This window comes from Colletotrichum abscissum (assembly GCF_030869225.1).
Source record: "Colletotrichum abscissum strain IMI 504890 chromosome Unknown Scaffold_17.1, whole genome shotgun sequence".
Lineage (NCBI taxonomy): Eukaryota > Fungi > Ascomycota > Sordariomycetes > Glomerellales > Glomerellaceae > Colletotrichum > Colletotrichum abscissum.
This window is the reverse complement of record NW_026850065.1, coordinates 433646-451129: the sequence shown is the minus strand read 5'-3', so window position 1 is coordinate 451129 and position 17484 is coordinate 433646. Positions and strand designations below refer to the sequence as shown.

Here is a 17484-nt window from a genome sequence, read left to right as displayed (position 1 = left end):
ACTTGCTTTCTGCCAGCCCTCGAACTTGGCAAGACCTGCCGCTCGCATGAGAGCTCGCCATGGTTCATTGTCATCGCCCGTCTCTGAAAACTTGACATCCAAGCTCGTTTTTGGCGTACTCGATGAGGACGCTGATCAACACCAGGCCATAGCCCTTGCGCCAGTGTTTGTGATCGATTATGATGCCGATGTCCGTCATGTACGCTTTGCTTCCCTGTACGCTTTGCTTCCCTGTAGTGTTGTTTGGTCAAGGAACTCGGGCGGGTCGACAGATTCAGAAGTGTTGTACCCTCCATATCCAATCAATTCATCTGTATCGCGCGTTTCAACGACCAAGAATGCATTTTTGCCATCCGCTGACATTTTGGCAAATTTTGTATCCGAGCCGGAAGCTTCTCAAAAGTAAGACCTCCTTCAGGTTCCCCAAATGGGAAATTTTCTGGGACTGTCATGATGGCGTGAAAAGATTCAATGTCGAATTTTTGTGGCAGTCCTAACTACGAGTCGCGGTGACAACCGACAAAAATGAGACGAGGCCATCGCGGCGGATAGACGGTGATTCTATGATGTTCTGCGTTTGAGTTACAACTTTGCTAATGAAGTAACGGGCCATCAGCTATACAATAAGGTCTGCGCAGAAGACCTCGACTCAAATAAGAAATATTTCTACACATGTTGACTTTTTCCAGTCATCATGTTGGCGTCTGAGGATCCGCTACGCCGCGTCTCATGTGGGATGAGAGTTTGTTGACCTTCCCGATATGGATACAGCTCTTGACGCGCCCAGGACCAACAACTGGACGGGCACTCAGTCACACTTGGTGTGAGTCACTGATGAACGACAGGCAGACATTCCGAATCAGATTAATTCTGAATTTCAGCCTGTCTTTCTCGACAATCAGCAATTGATAGTTAAGCAATTATCGGGAACTTTCACCTTTTTGTAGTTGGGATGTAGCACTCAAGGTACCTATGTCAAGTGACTGTATTGTCAAGCATCTCAGTTCAGCATGGCCTTTTTCAAGTCGACACCAGTAGTGAAGCGTCTCATAGTATGAGTGCAATTAGATGCTTGAAGTGCGAACCGTTCTCTGGGTGTCGATGTGGCGGGACTTGGCGAAACCCGGACGTCGGAGACGGAATCCGGGCCAAGGGTGCTCGTCAACAGCAGCCCCAAACTCCGCATCTCTTCCCAATCAACTCCAAGTCCGGGGAAACGGCAAGCTTATATGCTGGGGATGTAGCTTAAACAGCTCATCAAAAGTGCTTGATTGCAACATCGGCGTTTCGTCCCAGCTTCAGCAAAGTGGTTGCCCCCGATGACCCCCTGCAAATGGTTCTCGGATGGACGCATGACCGATGCGACCCGCAAAGCCAAGCGCGCACGATCGACAGGCAACATCAGTACCCGGAAACACGGAAAGGGGAAGTGAGACAGAGCCTCGTGGCTATGTCGTCAGCCGTTGTCAATATTCTACGCTTTCCCTTCGCCTTTTCATGATCTTTCCTCTTTGAGGCTGTCCGGGAGTGAATGGACAACGAAAGCAGCGGGCAGCTGTGCGAGTCAGCGAAAGGTGGTTCTGCCCGTTCTTAATGAATTGGTGGGGTTCCTCGGACCGCTTGACCACTTATCAATGCCTGAATGAATGGATGCTATTCGACATTCAAAGCACCTTGCACGTTGCGAGTCGTGATGGTGGGACTCGCTCGAGGAGGATCGCCCTGTCAGAGATTGGACGATCAATATCCTACCCTTCCCGTGCTCCTAGCTCATAAAGATGGTAGGGAAGCTCCTTTCTCTGCCGTCTCTCTTCCATCTGGCGTTCGGTATTCACGCAAGCCAAAAATACCCCTAAGCTACACGATGTCGTCTTGGAATAAGTCTCATCAGTACGCGCGAGTTGACCAAGCCATTGATAATGGCGAGAGTGTCCAACATAGAGAATCGCGGCTGAGGGAGTACTGGCAGAAGGTCAGAGTCCACCTTTTTTACGCGATACTCCTCGTCTTAGTGGCGGGGCTCAGCAGACATACCGCGCCTAGCAAAGCTACGCCAGATTATTACGGCGTTGAGCCCGTTAAGTCTGAGATGCGATGTAAGAGACCACCCGGCGTCCACATGCACGTTCCTTTCTCACAACTCTAATCCCGCACAGTATCAACCATAAGCAGAACTTTTGAGTTAGATCTCAATTATGCTATGCCACCATCCGCACAAGTCGATGAAGCTTGGGCCTCGCTTCTTCCTAAGGAGGGTGGCTTCTTTCAACACTCCAAGCTTGCGCCGCAAAAAAGCTGCATAGCGGTGTTCCACCAACTTCACTGTCTCGACATGATCCGTCAAGCACTATATGAGGCGCGGCCTGACATCATGGAGCAAGTCAACAATGGGTCGCACCCTGCAGATCACAAGGCAGACCATAACACAGGCCACGACACTTCTCCCGATCATAATCACGTCAAAGATATGTATCATATAGGACACTGTTTGGACCTTGTCCGCCAGTCCATTCTTTGCAGACCTGACCTGACTGTGGAGGTTGGCGACCCTGCGGTGGGCGGTGTAACGGGGTTCGGTACTGAACATCAATGCGTGAACTGGCAGGAATTGATGGACTGGATGAAGGACCACGAATGAGGCATGGGATGCATAAACGACGACATGCGCTAGCCATGATCAACTAAGACAGATATAAATGTAATATGAGCCTTTATCGTGAGCTCTGCTCGGTCCAGCGGAGAGCAAGCGAGCGTGCAATTCCCAAACCGAGAATCGCGCTACGACGTGGAACAGAGACGGGATAAATGGACTTGCGAAATAATAGATGTTGGCAAAATAATCTACCGCCATACAGCAAGAAGACATGAACTCTTCTACGAAGCTCACCATAAACAATAAAAACCCGCGAGAAGGATGCAGAAGGTTGCCTAATTTGGTAATCAAATTTTGGAAGAAAAGCCAGCAAAATGAGACTATTACCGATGCACATGACAACGTTCAGGCTGGAAATAAACTCGCTCTCTAAGACAAGAATGGCAGCGGTGATTAACATGCTCACTTATCGAAATCAAATCACTAAAGCACATTCCTGATTGAGCCATAGCGCTGCTCAGCAAGCTTTACAGCGACATGATCTTCAGTTTTCCCGGAAATTACGGGCCGCCGGAAACCGGCACCCTAAGTACCTCAATCCGCACATACCAAGAAAGTCGAAGCCAAGCTGCCGTAATCGGTTGCGTCGGAAAGTTGAACAATGCACCACATCCGATCGTTCTTGGCAAGCGGGATGGAATGTTCATCCCATATTCATCAAGCTTAAATCATCTTCAGTCGACGTTCGTCGTCCAAACCCCATGCACGGGTGGTCAAATCAGTTTCGGATCTCAGAGGGTGTCCCTAGATCGGCCCCAATGGATCGCCCAACGGAAAGTTCGACTCGGCTCGTATAGACGGTTAAAGTTTTATTAATCATGCCCGTCCTCGGTCCCTCAAAATATCGCACTCTCACCGGATGATCCGGATGTAGGGTTGTTTGGAGTTTCCGTTTGTCTTGCGATTGAGATGCTGGAGTGGTTCCACGGGATAACCTACCGATGAGTTTAATTGAGGAGGGTTTCCTAGCCCAATTCCTCTTGGAAAGCTTAGCATTCAGGGGCATATCGACGATAGATTAGGGTTGATTGCGTTTGAGTTTCAGCGAGAAGAGTCGCCTATGATTCATCCATGCGTACCGTGCCAGCAATCGGTCCCTTATCTGACATGGTAAGACAGTCATCGGCTCGGATTACGAGAAGCTTAGCTTGCGGAAGCCAAATGTTATCCTAGTAGCTAAGCTTCCTGCTGTGCATTGGGCAAACTGAAATATATGATTTGAGGAACCTTTGGTAGCCGATGTTGCAGTGCTGTCAGTAGCTCATCGTCCAAAGCCATTGGCCCGTGTCGAAGCCAATTTGAGGTGTTTATCAAGATCAGTTCAACCCTCCTCTGAGGGAGGTTCTGGTCAGCCTCATTCAGCCCACCAACTCTGTGTCACCATGGTTTCCGCGATGTCCATCCGTCACCTGTTGCTGGCATTGTTGCCTTGCACCACCGTCTTGGCCGATTCTTGGCGAGTCGACGGCTTCAACCCGGTCAAGAAACTTGCGGAGGCCAAGCGGTTGCCTGTACGCCACCATCTTGAGCGTCGTCAAAACACCGAGAAGTACCAATACCTGAATGATAAGACTGAGAGTATGCCCACCCAACCTCGACTTCCCCCTTCCGTAGGCTGATATTACAAAGAGTACCTCGTGAATGGCACGTCTATTCCACTGGTTGACTGGGATCTGGGCGAATCATATGCTGGCCAAATCCCGATCTCGAAAGCATCCAACGAGACTCGTCAACTCTTCTTCTGGTAAGTATATATACCTGTCTAAGTCGCCATCTATCTTACGATATTGACACTCATTCCAACAGGTACTTCCCTAGCACCAATCCAGATGCATCTGAGGAGGTCACCATTTGGTGAGTTTCCTCGAACCCCAGGAGACATTTCCTTGGACCTAGTCGCATAATGACTCCTCTGCAAGGTTGAATGGAGGCCCGGGATGCAGTTCTTGCATCGGACTGGTCCAGGAGAACGGACCTTTCACCTGGTTCCCTTCAGCTTACCGCCCGGTTTACAACATTTTCAGCTGGTCCCAGCTCTCAAATGTGCTCTACGTCGACCAGCCCGCTGGCACTGGTTTCTCAGTCGGTAAACCTGGAGTCAATACGGAGGAGGAGACCGCCCAGCAGTTCCTCGGCTTCTACCACAACTGGATGGAGACCTTCGGAACCAAGGGCCGCAAGACTCATCTCACTGGCGAAAGCTATGCTGGCCACTACATCCCCTACATTGGTGACGCCATGATCAAGTCCAACCAGTCTGCCGACTACAATCTCTCCGGTGCCCTGATGTTTAGCCCGTACATCAGATCTGATCCTGGTGACTTCCAACAGCATGCGGTTTCCTTGCCCTTCGTCGAGGAGTACAACAATGTTATGGGCCTGTATCCTGGCGTTGGCAACTATTACGACCGGATCAGTGCTGCCGACAAAGAATGCGGCTACGCCGATATGCGCGAGAAATACTTCACCTTCCCTCCCAAGGGTCCCTTCCCACCCGGAAACAACAGCGATGACTGTGCAATCTCGTCTATTGTCTACGAAGGTCTCGGGGAAGTTAGCCCTTGTGCTAATATCTACCACATCTCTCAGGGCTGCCCCAATCCATCGGATCCCCTCAGTTGGGCCGCCGAGGGCGACAACGCCTCTGTACCCCTCAGCTTTGACAAGGCAGACTGGCACTCCTACCTCAACCTTCCGGAGATGCGTAAGGCCATCCACATTCCCACCGGGCAGAGAGACTGGAAGAAGTGCTCCGATGAGAACCCGTTTGGTCCCACTGGCGATATCAGTCTTGACCCCTTCGCCTCCGGCGCTCTGACCCGCGTCATTGAGCATACAAACAACTTCATAATCGCCAGTGGTAACCTTGACTTCCGTGTGCCTACCAATGGTACGCTCATGGTGCTTCAGAACATGACTTGGAACGGACAGCAAGGCTTCGATGAGTTCCCGTCCAAGACCTTCTTCCTCCCTACAGCCTACAGCGACCTATCTTCCCAGAGTGCGGCTGGAAAGATTGGTGATTGGGTTGCACAACGCGGCCTCACCTTCGCTCGTGTTTTTAATGCCGGACACGGTCAGTAACCAAATCAGCCAAGACGAACCCTACCAAGAATGTACTAACCTTCGGCTTCATAGAACTACCTCAATACGCTCAAGGAGCCGGATACCGTCTCTTAGAACAGCTTCTTGGCCGCGTTACGGACTTGACCAGCGATCTCATGTTTACTGCCCTTCCAGGTGACTTCACGGGGTCAAACACGACGCACGGGTCTACTTCTCACTAGAAGGCTTTAGCAGGTATATCAGTCGACATCTTCGAGGCTCTCGGGTACGATTTGGGGTCTATTTACGACCGGATTTCATCACGGTGCATATAGAAATCTCAAGTGGTTCAAGTGGCATCAAAGGCTTCCATGGCGCTTGAATACAAACTACCTGAACCTCGCATCCGAAAAGATTCTCCTTGTGACATAGAAGCGACTCTGACGAGGTAGTCATTCTGATGTCGTGCACTCGCGTAGCTAGCCGAGTTTCTTTTGATAATAGTGGACGGAGATTCGAACAATGACTGTTCTCTGCCTAAGTACGAGTATTTGGTCTGCCATCCATGATGCCATCTTACAAACTGTCACAATAGATAATTTCCAAAGAGCAATGCTGCGATGGAATATGACAAAGACTTTTGCACAGACATGGCGAATTGCAAAGTCTGAAGCACTTCACCAATTCCAATAGTAGGAGATGATCCGTGAGGCATCCATCTCTTTCCATTGGTGTGAAGCTTCTCGCAGACATCTTTCAGTCTATTTCCTGATCATACTTTGACGATGCCATCAGAGTTGACCTGAACATGGTTGAGATTCTTCACGTCAACTATGACAGCTCTATCATGGCCACCAATCCCTAGGTCTACAGTCAGAACACTAGTCTATTTGGAATTTCAGTCAAGAGAAAGCTGACTCTTGTTCGTGTAGCCGTGTCCTTCCCCTCTAGCTTGCACCTTGCGATCGTTTTGAGAAGCACAAACAATAATGACTGCAACCTCCGAGGGGCTGTGAGGGTGAAGGATGGCAAATGGCACGTATCATGTATCAAGGTTGTATGGTCGAGTGTGATCCATCTGGAATGTAGCGTCATTGGAGAACTTGGCCCTCGCGCTTTCGCCGCTAACAGACTCCAAAAGACAACCTTTCGGGTTCAAGGCAGCATGTGCCCCTGCTATGGCAAGAAGCCAAGTCAAAGACAGCATCAGAGAGGAGCAATATCGACCCATTACGAGTTCAAAGTATTTAATAGGTTGGAATTTAATGTTATAAGAAGTTAGCTTCAAAGGCTAGAAAGTTATTGAGCTTTGGTTTCAAGATATCCTTGGGAGGACCTTTTCGTGATGCTTTAAGTACCGTCGACACACCACACTATGTAGGTGCGGACTACCAGAGGAGCCGAAACTCCGACCGCGGGCTAGCATCCTTCCTGGTGATAGTCCAAGAGACTGTTTTGTGGAGGTTGGCCCGCGTATGTGCGGGCAATAGAGGCAACCAGCACGACTAACCAAATGGGTCACACGGCCCAACATTGAGACGGACAAAAGGCACACAACTATTCAGTACAAGTATCCCACTTATACCTTTGTTAACATTATCTGTCGTGGAATATGACATAGCCTTTTTCTATGCAGCCCATGGCGAGCGCTCTATATCACGTTGACATCAATGAGACGGAGAGAAAATACTACTTTCCGAAAAGCGGGTTCTTTCCACCTACAATAGCCCCTCACTGATTACTGGAGAAGAACATGATTCACCTCAGAATCCGTCTGACTATCTCGGGTAGGGACTTTTCAATGGCACTTTCCGGCAACTACATCTATTGGTTTGCCTGGACTCACGGATGAGCCTGATTCAACTGAAAATCTGGTACGACCCACGAGCAGCGATCCTGCGAATACCGCTCTTTCCAAACGGCCTCGGTCATGCACTACATGTAATCGCAGGAAAGTCAGATGCGACAAACAAAACCCTTGCAACCATTGCACCCGGCACGGAGTCGTTTGTGTCTTTCCGTCCTTCAAACGTGGCACATCGAGGCTGAGAAAAGGCTTGGGTGAGAGTACCCAGCGTAGCAAAGCGAGTTGCCTACATCACTCGTCAAGAAGCGCGTGCCCGGACCAGCCAAATGACAATATTCGAAGAGGTGCGCCCGAAGAATTGTGGATTGGCCGGTGCTGGTACCTTGGTGACAGCCCACCCAAGCTGCTTCGACAGATCGAAGACAACACTGTTCAATCGCCCCTCGATGTTGATAGCATACAAAGGCAGGAACTAGTTAGCTTGGATCAAATGGTATGTTGTTGTTGGCCGTGTTTGATCGTGTGTTCGGTGTATCCTTATTTGGGAGAAGTTAGTCTGACTACCTTATCATGCATTTAGTTCTTCGATATCAACGACTTAAATCCAGATGTTGACTGCCTAAATTTGATTACAGATCCAGCTTTTGAGAGTGCTTCGGTTGTAGAAGAACGCGGAAAAAATCAATCGACTTCCGCTAGCCTTTTGATTAGTTCCACGTTAGGGAGCAGGAGTTTGTCGACATTCCACCCGCCCATATCACAAATCCCGTTTTACTGGCAAACCTTTATGGAGAATGTTGACCCTGTCATTAAGATATTTCACATTCCAACCATCGGCAAGGTTGTTCGAGAAATACAAAATCGAATAACATCACTGGACGCCACTGAAGAAGCATTGATTTTTGTCATATTCTTTGCAGCTGTCACCTCCATGGCCCCCGACGAGGCAAGTGACATGGCGTGTTTTTGACCTTGAACTAACGCGTTTTAGGTGCGCGAGCTGCTAGGCGACGAGAAAACAACTCTTCTTTCGCATTATCGCGTTGCTGCAGAGCAAGCACTGGCAAAAGCAGAACTTCTGTCAGACACGAACTTGGTCGTTCTGCAGGCATTTGTGCTCTTCGTACATTGCTTGCGTCAGTCAGATCAAACTCGTTCCACATGGAACCTTGCTGGCCTTGCAGTCCGCATGGGCCAGGGCTTGAGGCTACATGATCCTGACAAAAGACTCGGGGTATCACCCTTCGATTTGGAAAACCGACGACGGCTATGGATGTCTATTTGGCTTTTGGACCTTAACCTATCTTTGGACTATGGTACAGAACCAGCGATATGTCACGAGATTGAGGACGCATGTCTTCCGTTGAACATAGACGATTCAAGCTTCGACGAAACATCCACCAAATTGATCAATCAAGGACAATGCGTAACAGTTATAACGTACACCCTGATCAGACACGAGCTCGGCGCGTTTATCAAAAGGCTCTTGCACCAGCGTAAACGTACCAGACTGGATCCTTCGCTAGGTATGGATCTGCAGACCATGGACCGCTTGTTGGCCGAATGCCAGAGCACAGTCCAGGGGAAATACCTTTGCCATAATGACAGCGAGAACTCACTACAGGTCGATATCTCTTCTTATAACTTTATGGCACTGATGTTACGGTGGATGTATCTCCGTTTTCATATATCACCCAAGGGTGATCTGCACACCTTCTAAGGCGACCCGTGCCCACGCAGCCTCCCAGACTCGCCCCAATGCCTTGCGGTATGCCAAGCCGTCCCTCCACTCAACCCACAGGACGTTGACAAACTTGTACTCCCCCCCGTGCCGCGCGAACTCAGCTTCCTCCCACCCGTCAAAGTCAACATCTTCTCTTGGTTGGTTCTCCGCAGATCCCGCCGAGATTTCGACCAGCCCGCACGTCTCGCCGACTGCTGCTCCGTAAAAGTCATCGGAATCTGAAGAGGCAGCGTTGAGTCTCAGCACGCCAGCCCAACGGCCATTCGAGTCGCACAGAGTCGCGCATACGCACTGCGAAGTGCGGTGATCGTGGAATAGTCTGCTAATCTGGAGGGATCCCCGTCGGGTGAGACCATGCAGGTAAGCGGGCTGGCACGACGGAGGACTATCGTTGATGCTGGCCATTGTGGCTAGAGGGATAGGAAACCAGAATTCCTGTGCTCCCGCCTGAGGATGAGTGAAGTATGGCTTCTGGGCCCTTTGGCAGTATTTCTCACACCACCCTTTTGATGCCGGATCATCCATGAACTCGGCGGTCTCATCTCCCACTGGAAATCGTTCCCCATCAACGGTCAACGAGTACGACCACACGACAGTCCGCCGGGTCTGCCAAGAATCAGGCTGCCAAAAGTCGTCCGAATCGCCGGGGTTTCCGCCGCGCAGATATCGATAACCACTGCGCCAGCTCTCGGACTGAAGATTCCCCTGCCACCCCATCCACGACCAACTCGGTAGAGCGGAGGAGAGATCGCTAGTGCGACGGACTAAAGGGTCGTAAGGCTGCCATAGCAGCGCGGCGTCGAAGAAGATGCGAGGCAGACCACAGATAAAACCGCCGGGAAATGATTGACCAAATGCGGATAGGACCCCAGCGAAAGCATCGTGGACGTCGTGGTCGTATGTTAGGACTCGTTTGTTATACAGCGCGACGAGCCTGGCGTACCGGTGGAAGTCAGGCCACGGGGAGACGCAAGGTAGAAGCTCAGTCGACGATGGGGCAGAGACTCTATTGTCGTTACCGTTCTCGATACCGTCGTCCTTGCTGTTGTCCTTGCTGTGCTGCTCATTCTCTTCAACGCCACTACAAGGCCCCGTCACTATGTGTTTTTGATTCTCATGCCAGGACGCGCAATGACACTGCCAGTTGACGGTGTCATTGTGAAAAACAAGTTGTCGTCGAGAAAACATGAGCTCTTGAAACGTCCAGCCTCTCTGACACCACGCCGTGTTGACCAAGTCCCGAGCATGCCCCTCCATAATCGCGCGATGCGCATCCACCTCTCGTTGACGGCGAACGTTCGGCATCTCCGTGGCGGAGAATGTGTCAGGCACGTCGGGCGGAGGATCTGTGCCCTCTTGAGGAATAGCTAGTGGCTCGTTGACAGGGGATGGAGGCGAGTTCCATTCGTTTACCACCGGCGACTCGACTTCAGTGTATGAGGGCGACGTGGGAAGAAAATTGGGTGACTCGATATCCATGGGGGAAGGTGAATCGTACGGTGAGCCGCACCCTATGTAGTGAGGTGAGCCGCCGTATCCCATAGTGAAAGGCAGGTATTGCTCGTTGGCTGCCATATGGTCATCATCAGCATCAGCTTGTTGACTTCGATCCGGTTGGTATCCATAGTACAAGGGTGAGCCGTAGTATTCATCCTCTGAAGACACTACTCTTCGGGGAGAACGCGGCAGCCCCTCCCTAGACTCTCGCAGACGTTGCGCCCATTCCTCGGGGGAGACCTCCTCCAGACAAGGCAGCGCGCCTTGGCCGCTTTCGGCCCCTTCTTCCTCGGTCTCATCGACCAGCCCATGATGTAAAGGCTCATCCGCACCGCGCCCCTGCGCAGCAACAATAGTCAGGGTGGCACCGCCGTAAATGTCCGCCATACCCAGCAGCTGAGCAGGCTTCGCATCCTTGTCATCTTGCACAATACAGAGCCTATCAACCCAGAGATATCGCTCACCAAGAAGCCGCGTCAGTTCCATAGCTTCCCATATCGTAGCTGGAATATCCTGACCATCAAGAGCCCCCGGGCTCTGAAGAGCGGCGATGTTGGCAAGCGTCGCGGTCGCGCTTGACGCCTGGCCCCAGACATAACTCAGCGCCACGTAGGGATACAGTGAAACAGAAGAGTTCTCCTCTTCACGGTCATCTTTCACTGCGACTAAGCAATAGGCACGTACGTCAATCAACCACAGCGGACGAGCAGCACCTGGCCGCGGGGGAGGAACACAGTGGTCGCCGTGGGAGCTGGCGCAGGCGCGCAGCCAGAAGGCCATGGTAGACAGGCGCAAAGCATGTTTTCCGGCGGGAATACGTTCTTCGCTGGCGTGGGAGGTATCCGGGCGGTCGAGGTACGGCAAAAATGGGATCAGATGCTTGGGTAGACGACGTAGAGGCGACGGCTGATCATCTGGGATGCGGAGCGAAAGCGACAGGCGCCGCACGCGCCCTGCGAAAGGCTCGACGCGATTCATACGGGGGTCTACGCGGTTGAAAGCGCCGAGGTGATGGACGACCAGTGGCCGCCATCGTGACCGGTGTCAGCTTTGGCGGGGGCTGGAGTTGTTGTGGAGCAGTCAGATTATGGGGCGGCTGAAGGGTTCCATCCGGGTCCGGCATCCGGCGGAGGTCGGAATATATGGGTCCATTTGGGAGGCCCACTCCGCGGGATGCGCGGCCTTGGAGTCTACGAGCGGCGCAACTATCGGACGAGCGTAGTCCAAATTAAGTAGGTTCGGCCCCGTCCACCAAGCTTCCTCCCCATACTAAGGCGCCGAAAAATGATCGCTGGTCCGTTCGGTGTCCGAACGCGATACCGAAGTCTCTACGAATACGGCGGGCGAGACGCAGTGCGGACAAAGTCATGGCGAAATGCGGCACCAAAAGACCATCTTCAGCTGTCAAAGTTCGGCTCAAGCTCCATTGACGTGATTGATGCAGTGGGTTTACCAATATCATAGTATGTTCTCAAGATACAGTGCCGATCTTGTCCGCCCGCTTCGGTGGAAGAACATGAACAAATCGAAGCATTAATACAGCTCATCCAACCCGTAAAAGACAGCTTAAATCCAAGACTGCATCAAAGAAGAGCTTGCAACTTCTCATACGACAGCCTCCGATCATTCATCTCCAAGCAAGAAACTACCATCATCTTACTCTCCATCAATCCAGACACCATCATTCCCCCTTCACAAATCCTTTACAATGTCCACCCAACCCGCCAAATACACCTTCAAACTCGCCAACAAACGCATCCTAATAATAGGAGGCTCCTCAGGCCTAGGCTACGCAGCAGCAGAAGCATCCCTCGAACACGCCGCCACCGTAATCCTAGCCTCCTCCAACCCCTCCAAACTCGCCGCTGCCGAAGCCCGCCTGCGTTCAACCTACCCCTCCACCAAGAACAACCAGCTCAGAACCCACACAATCGACCTCGCAGACCTCGAAAACCTGCACGCCAACCTCACACGCCTCCTCGACAAAGCAACATCAAACGGCTCCCTCAAGATTGACCACATCCTCTACACCGCAGACGCATCTTCTCCCCTTCCCTCCCTCCCGGACACGCGACCCTCCCACATCACCGCGTCCCTCTCCATGAGAGCCTACGCGCCCACGATTCTCGCCGGCCTCCTCTCCACGGAGAAATACATCACACGCGGACCAGACACCTCGCTGACCCTGACAAACGGCTCCAGCTCCCACAGACCCATGCCAGGCTGGGCCGTCGCCGACTGTGCCTCGGGCGCGATGGAAGGGCTGGTCAGGGGCCTGTCTTTTAACCTCGCCCCCGTGCGTGTGAACCTCGTCTCCTCGGGGCCTGTGACGACGGAGCTGTTCCAGACGCTGCCTGAGGCGGCCATCGAGAGGTTCCGAAGCAAGACGCTGACTAGGAGGCTTGGACGGCCCGAGGACGTAGCGGAGGCGTATCTGTATTTGATGAAGGATGGGAACATTACTGGTGCGACCATCTTTACTGAGGGTGGAAGAATCTTGTCATCGTAAGTGGAAGGCGTTCTAGTAGGGCTCTTCTCATTCATGGCAAAATCAGTGTCACTCTTTTCGCAAGAACAATCTCAAACACACAATAAAACTTTTGCTTGGCTGGCGGATCATTTGCAAGTGCCTAGTAATATACATTTTCCCCTGTTTTCAAAACTCCGGGTTGAGAGTAAACGCTCTAATGCAATACTCAAGACGATGTTGTTGACGCTGAAGCCTTTCAGCTTCTATCATGCAGGATACAGTCACCACACTGGTGCAAGGCAGCCCGAGCATCAACCCCATAGCCGTCTCTGATCTGCATCTACATCCGCGTCCACTGCAGCATGTCTCACCAAGCTTGAAAAACTCTGTACCATGCTCGAGGGGACATCGCTATCAGTGAAATGATCAGACGGGCTGTCACTATCAAAAGATCCCAATGAATCCTCCCATCCCAAGGATTCATCGCATTCCTCGTATTCCATGGGGCAATCTTCGGCAGCGTATGCTTCGAGAAACGGTGTCGGCCAGGGCCGTAATTGGTCAGCCTGTCTCCTGTTGTTTCCTTCGCGCTAGGGGATGCAAAAGTCGACCCAGCTACCAAGGTAGTCCAGACGATTACCAGCGTTCTCCTGGCTCTTGTAGATCTCCTCAAACTCATCGAAGCTGAGCTTGCCCCAGCCGCCGCGATCGGCAGCTTCCTTCTCGGCTAAATCAAGCCGTTTCCATTCCAGCAGCGTAAAGTGCGGAATGGTTTTTGACTCCTTGGAACACTTCGGTGTCTTTCCCTGCAAGGGCGACTTGAGTCCCTTAGTCGACAACGAGGAGTCGTCTGAAGTGGGCGGGGTGCTTCCAGGAGACATAGGCTCATCCGCCTCGCTGTTCGGACGGAACTGAGGCATAGTAGGGTCCCGATACTCGACTTCCTCCACGGTCGAGACGTCTTCCTCGTTGTCTTCATTCACCTCAACATCATCCTCATCCGAGTCAATGACTTCTTCCACCCTCTGACGCTCTTCTAAGATGGGAACGTTTTCCGTTTCGCCATTCTCCCCGATTCTGTAACCGCTAGTCATCAGAAGTTCTTCCAGGGTTCTTTCGGCAACAGGTTTATCCTCGTCTAGGGCCTTTCTCGGTTGTCGTGGCTCGACCACCTTGCGCTTCGGCTCAGCGACAGTCAAGTGCTCGAACAGAGGCCTGTTCTTATCTCGTTTTGCCTTGGTCGCAGCTGCCTTGACGGCCAAGTTCTCCTTGTCCTTGAATATAGCATCAAGGAGCTCGTTGAAGGCCTGCTGCGTGACCTGGTAGAGGATCTCCCTGCCTGCGTCGCGTTCCTCATCAGGAATCTCCATGCCTCCCCAACGCTCGGGCACGCTCCTAGAAGATGTCGAGGGATTGGATCGGATCTCGTAGTCATCCATATCTTCTGCGAAGCGAACCTTTGACGACGATCGAGATCGAGGAGGTAATGTCTGCTGTTGTGCCGCTTTTGAGCTTTCCGCAACACCATTGAGGTTCACCAAGACATCTTCATCGGATTGCCAGCCATCGGGGGCAAGGCCACCCTCTTCTTCGTCAAGGTAAAACTGCCTTCTCTTCCATCTGTCGTGCAACTGTTTTCTAGCAGCTTGCCGCCTTTTCCGCTCGATATCAGGGGCCGTCTGCCTCTTATGGTTGATAACCTGAGCTCTGAGCTGGCTCTCGGTAGGCATTGCGTTGGTGAACTGATCGGGATCAACTCTCTGATTGTGGTTTGTGGTGCCGTTGACTTGTGCCGGATCGTCACCTGGTTGACTCCTGTTTTCCGCATCCGAATTGTTGTTACCTCCTTCTTCACCATCTGAGCTGCCCATCTCGATCTCAAAGTCGAAATCAATGCCATTGCGTTCACGACGTTGCCCAGTAAGCAGAGCAGGAAGGTCGTCAATGGTGGTAGGCGGGTTTAGCAAAGCATCCCAGTATGGCGTGTCAGGCTCGCTATCAGGAGATCGCATTTGGAGAGACCAGGGACTTCCGATGTAAGGCGCGAACAGCCGAGTAAGCACATCTTCTCGTCCTGAGGTATCGACCCTATTGTCGCTCACGACACCACGCCTACCCGGTTCCAGCTCCACATCTCCATTTGGGTGGAAGATCTTGCCCTCACTGCGGTTATTGCCATCAGCGCGAGGCACTCTACCCTCTCGGCCAAACAGGCTACTCAGGGGTTGTCTACTGGTGACGAGCTGCTGTGCTTCGGTGCTGCCCATAAGCTGATCGTCGAGTCCGTCGAGAATGTCGCGGTGCATCTGCTTGTAGAGGACGTAGTATGCGCGGAACATACGTAGGAAGTCGCGGCGGTTGACAAAACCGTCTCCGTCTATATCATAGCCTTCGAAGATTTTGCGCAGCTTGTCCTTGCGTTTGCGGTATGCAAGACCGTGGAGAAACTCTGTGAAGCCAATGAGGTCGTCGTTGTTGGTGTCATAGAACGAGAACATGCGGTCGTGGATGAGGTTTGGTGTTGCGTGTCTAGAGCCACCCGATGGAACCAGACATCGCTCAAAGGTCTTCTTGTCCATGGCCAGCGCCAGCTCGTCGGGGTCCTCGCGCCATTCCGTGTTCGCCATGTACGTAAACTGTTCCCAGAAAGCTTCAATCTCGGGCCTTTCGAAGCCGGTTTCCCTGCTAAGTCTAGCCATCAAGCCTTTAGATAGATTCCGTATTTGTGTATCAGGGTCACCGGTGTACCAAACAGGCTGCATCTGGCGGGGTCCAAAGGGCGGGGCGGGCACTTTGATCTTGTAGAAGATGTGAGTCTTGATGTGGACGCCTTGGGATTCGCAGGTTTCGCAGAGGTCAAAGTCGGCACAATTGGCGCATCGGTATCGGACACCGCGGATGGGCACCATGCCGCAGGCATTGCATGCGCATCCTCTATGGACGCACGCGTTTCGCCTGGCATTGTCCTCCGATACCCTAAACAGAAGACTGACGATGTTGTGACCAGCTCGCGCTTGGGGTTGCATGCTATTAGGGTCGTTCCACCATTCGTCAACCGTTCCGCCGTCAACTATCGTATCGGCGTCGTTCGCAGGACGCTCTGCGTCGAGATCGACATTCTCGTCGCCATGGGAGCCTTCGGAGGAGAGTGAATTGCGACGCGATCTTCTGTGGTTCCGGCGGACGGCATTGCTTCGGTGAAGGCCTGGGCCTGGGACCTCATCGTACTGGTCTCTGTTGGCCTGGTAGGTGTAGTAGCCCAGAGACGCCGCAGCGACAGCAGAGAAGAGGACCACGGCGATGCGTGGCCGCGTCAGGGTGTCGGTTGATGGCAGCGGAAGCCACATGATGGTGCCTAGACGTAGCTATACGTGAAGCATGTTGAGTGTTATTTAAGGTTTCGCATTCGCGTATTCGAATGCTTGAAGATCTAGAGAGACGAATGTTTGGTGATGCTGGTTTCTCTGGATGATGCTAGCTGATGAGAGGTGTCGTTGGTGATCATCCAGCAAACGAAACGGCCAGCAGCAGCGTGCAGGGTAAGCAGCGTCGCAGTTGCGCCAGCTATCGATTCTGCCGCATTGGCCCACATTGGTAGAGAAGGCGGTCAACCACGTGGCAGATGTCCCTTGGCGTCTCCATCAGTCAGCAAGTGGCTCGAGCTCCAACTGTCCGTTTCCAGTATCGTCTGTGGCGGTACGTATCCCTCGAATACCACCACGGATGGCTCTCCGGAAAGTCAAAGGCTCAAGTCGTCTTACAATAGGTACGCCATCTTCAACTACAATGTGACTATTACACTTATCAGTGCACATGAAAACGAAGGACTAGCTCTCTCATATAGCAAACTACAATATCCCAGCTTCATCTGATATCCTTCTAGGTACCCAGAGATCATCAACTTGAAGGAACCAACAACATGCAACGTCCTTGTCAGCGCTGGAGCTCTGCCTGCGGTGAATGAGAGCTCCCCGATGCCGAGGCATAGTCCAAGTGGAACCCCCATGTCGCACGATTCTATGTTACCAGAGTACTTCCATTCCCACATATCTGCCCGTGTCACATCTGTACCTCTATAACCGTCGCCTTCGATGGACAACGTCACCAGCCGCCTATTGCGCACCGCATTGCCCTTGACACAATCCCATGATCGCATTTAGTCTCTTGAGAGCCCGCATGTTCTGCAGTTCTGTAATTTAGCCAAACTGATCCGATTGCACAGTTTCCCCCCTCCACAAGGACGCTAAAGCTGCAAGTCGTTATTAAGA

At 52.1% G+C, this 17484-nt stretch overlaps 7 protein-coding genes across 7 annotated transcripts; 4 read left to right on the top strand and 3 right to left on the bottom strand.

Moving 5' to 3' along the window:
• Positions 1 to 70: 70 nt before the first annotated feature.
• Positions 71 to 363, bottom strand: CABS01_07818 (acetyltransferase; the record flags this gene model as incomplete). Its single annotated transcript, XM_060541180.1, has 2 exons — positions 71 to 221; positions 257 to 363. The coding sequence occupies 2 exons, from the start codon at positions 361 to 363 to the stop codon at positions 71 to 73; spliced, it is 258 nt and encodes an 85-aa protein (XP_060402680.1).
• A 1501-nt stretch (positions 364 to 1864) lies between these two features.
• On the top strand, positions 1865 to 2638 carry CABS01_07817 (uncharacterized protein; the record flags this gene model as incomplete). Its single annotated transcript, XM_060541179.1, has 2 exons — positions 1865 to 2096; positions 2157 to 2638. The coding sequence occupies 2 exons, from the start codon at positions 1865 to 1867 to the stop codon at positions 2636 to 2638; spliced, it is 714 nt and encodes a 237-aa protein (XP_060402679.1).
• A 1397-nt stretch (positions 2639 to 4035) lies between these two features.
• Positions 4036 to 5940, top strand: CABS01_07816 (carboxypeptidase cpdS; the record flags this gene model as incomplete). Its single annotated transcript, XM_060541178.1, has 5 exons — positions 4036 to 4231; positions 4283 to 4397; positions 4460 to 4507; positions 4573 to 5729; positions 5792 to 5940. 5 exons carry the CDS (start codon positions 4036 to 4038, stop codon positions 5938 to 5940), a joined length of 1665 nt encoding a protein of 554 aa, XP_060402678.1.
• Positions 5941 to 7546: 1606 nt separating this feature from the next.
• On the top strand, positions 7547 to 7747 carry CABS01_07815 (uncharacterized protein; the record flags this gene model as incomplete). The annotated part of the gene is made up of 1 exon (XM_060541177.1): positions 7547 to 7747. The coding sequence occupies one exon, from the start codon at positions 7547 to 7549 to the stop codon at positions 7745 to 7747; it is 201 nt and encodes a 66-aa protein (XP_060402677.1).
• A 1448-nt stretch (positions 7748 to 9195) lies between these two features.
• Positions 9196 to 11724, bottom strand: CABS01_07814 (heterokaryon incompatibility protein; the record flags this gene model as incomplete). The annotated part of the gene is made up of 1 exon (XM_060541176.1): positions 9196 to 11724. One exon carries the CDS (start codon positions 11722 to 11724, stop codon positions 9196 to 9198), a length of 2529 nt encoding a protein of 842 aa, XP_060402676.1.
• A 730-nt stretch (positions 11725 to 12454) lies between these two features.
• CABS01_07813 (short chain dehydrogenase) lies at positions 12455 to 13255 on the top strand (the record flags this gene model as incomplete). The annotated part of the gene is made up of 1 exon (XM_060541175.1): positions 12455 to 13255. One exon carries the CDS (start codon positions 12455 to 12457, stop codon positions 13253 to 13255), a length of 801 nt encoding a protein of 266 aa, XP_060402675.1.
• Positions 13256 to 13806: 551 nt separating this feature from the next.
• Positions 13807 to 16563, bottom strand: CABS01_07812 (uncharacterized protein; the record flags this gene model as incomplete). The annotated part of the gene is made up of 1 exon (XM_060541174.1): positions 13807 to 16563. The coding sequence occupies one exon, from the start codon at positions 16561 to 16563 to the stop codon at positions 13807 to 13809; it is 2757 nt and encodes a 918-aa protein (XP_060402674.1).
• Positions 16564 to 17484: the final 921 nt, after the last annotated feature.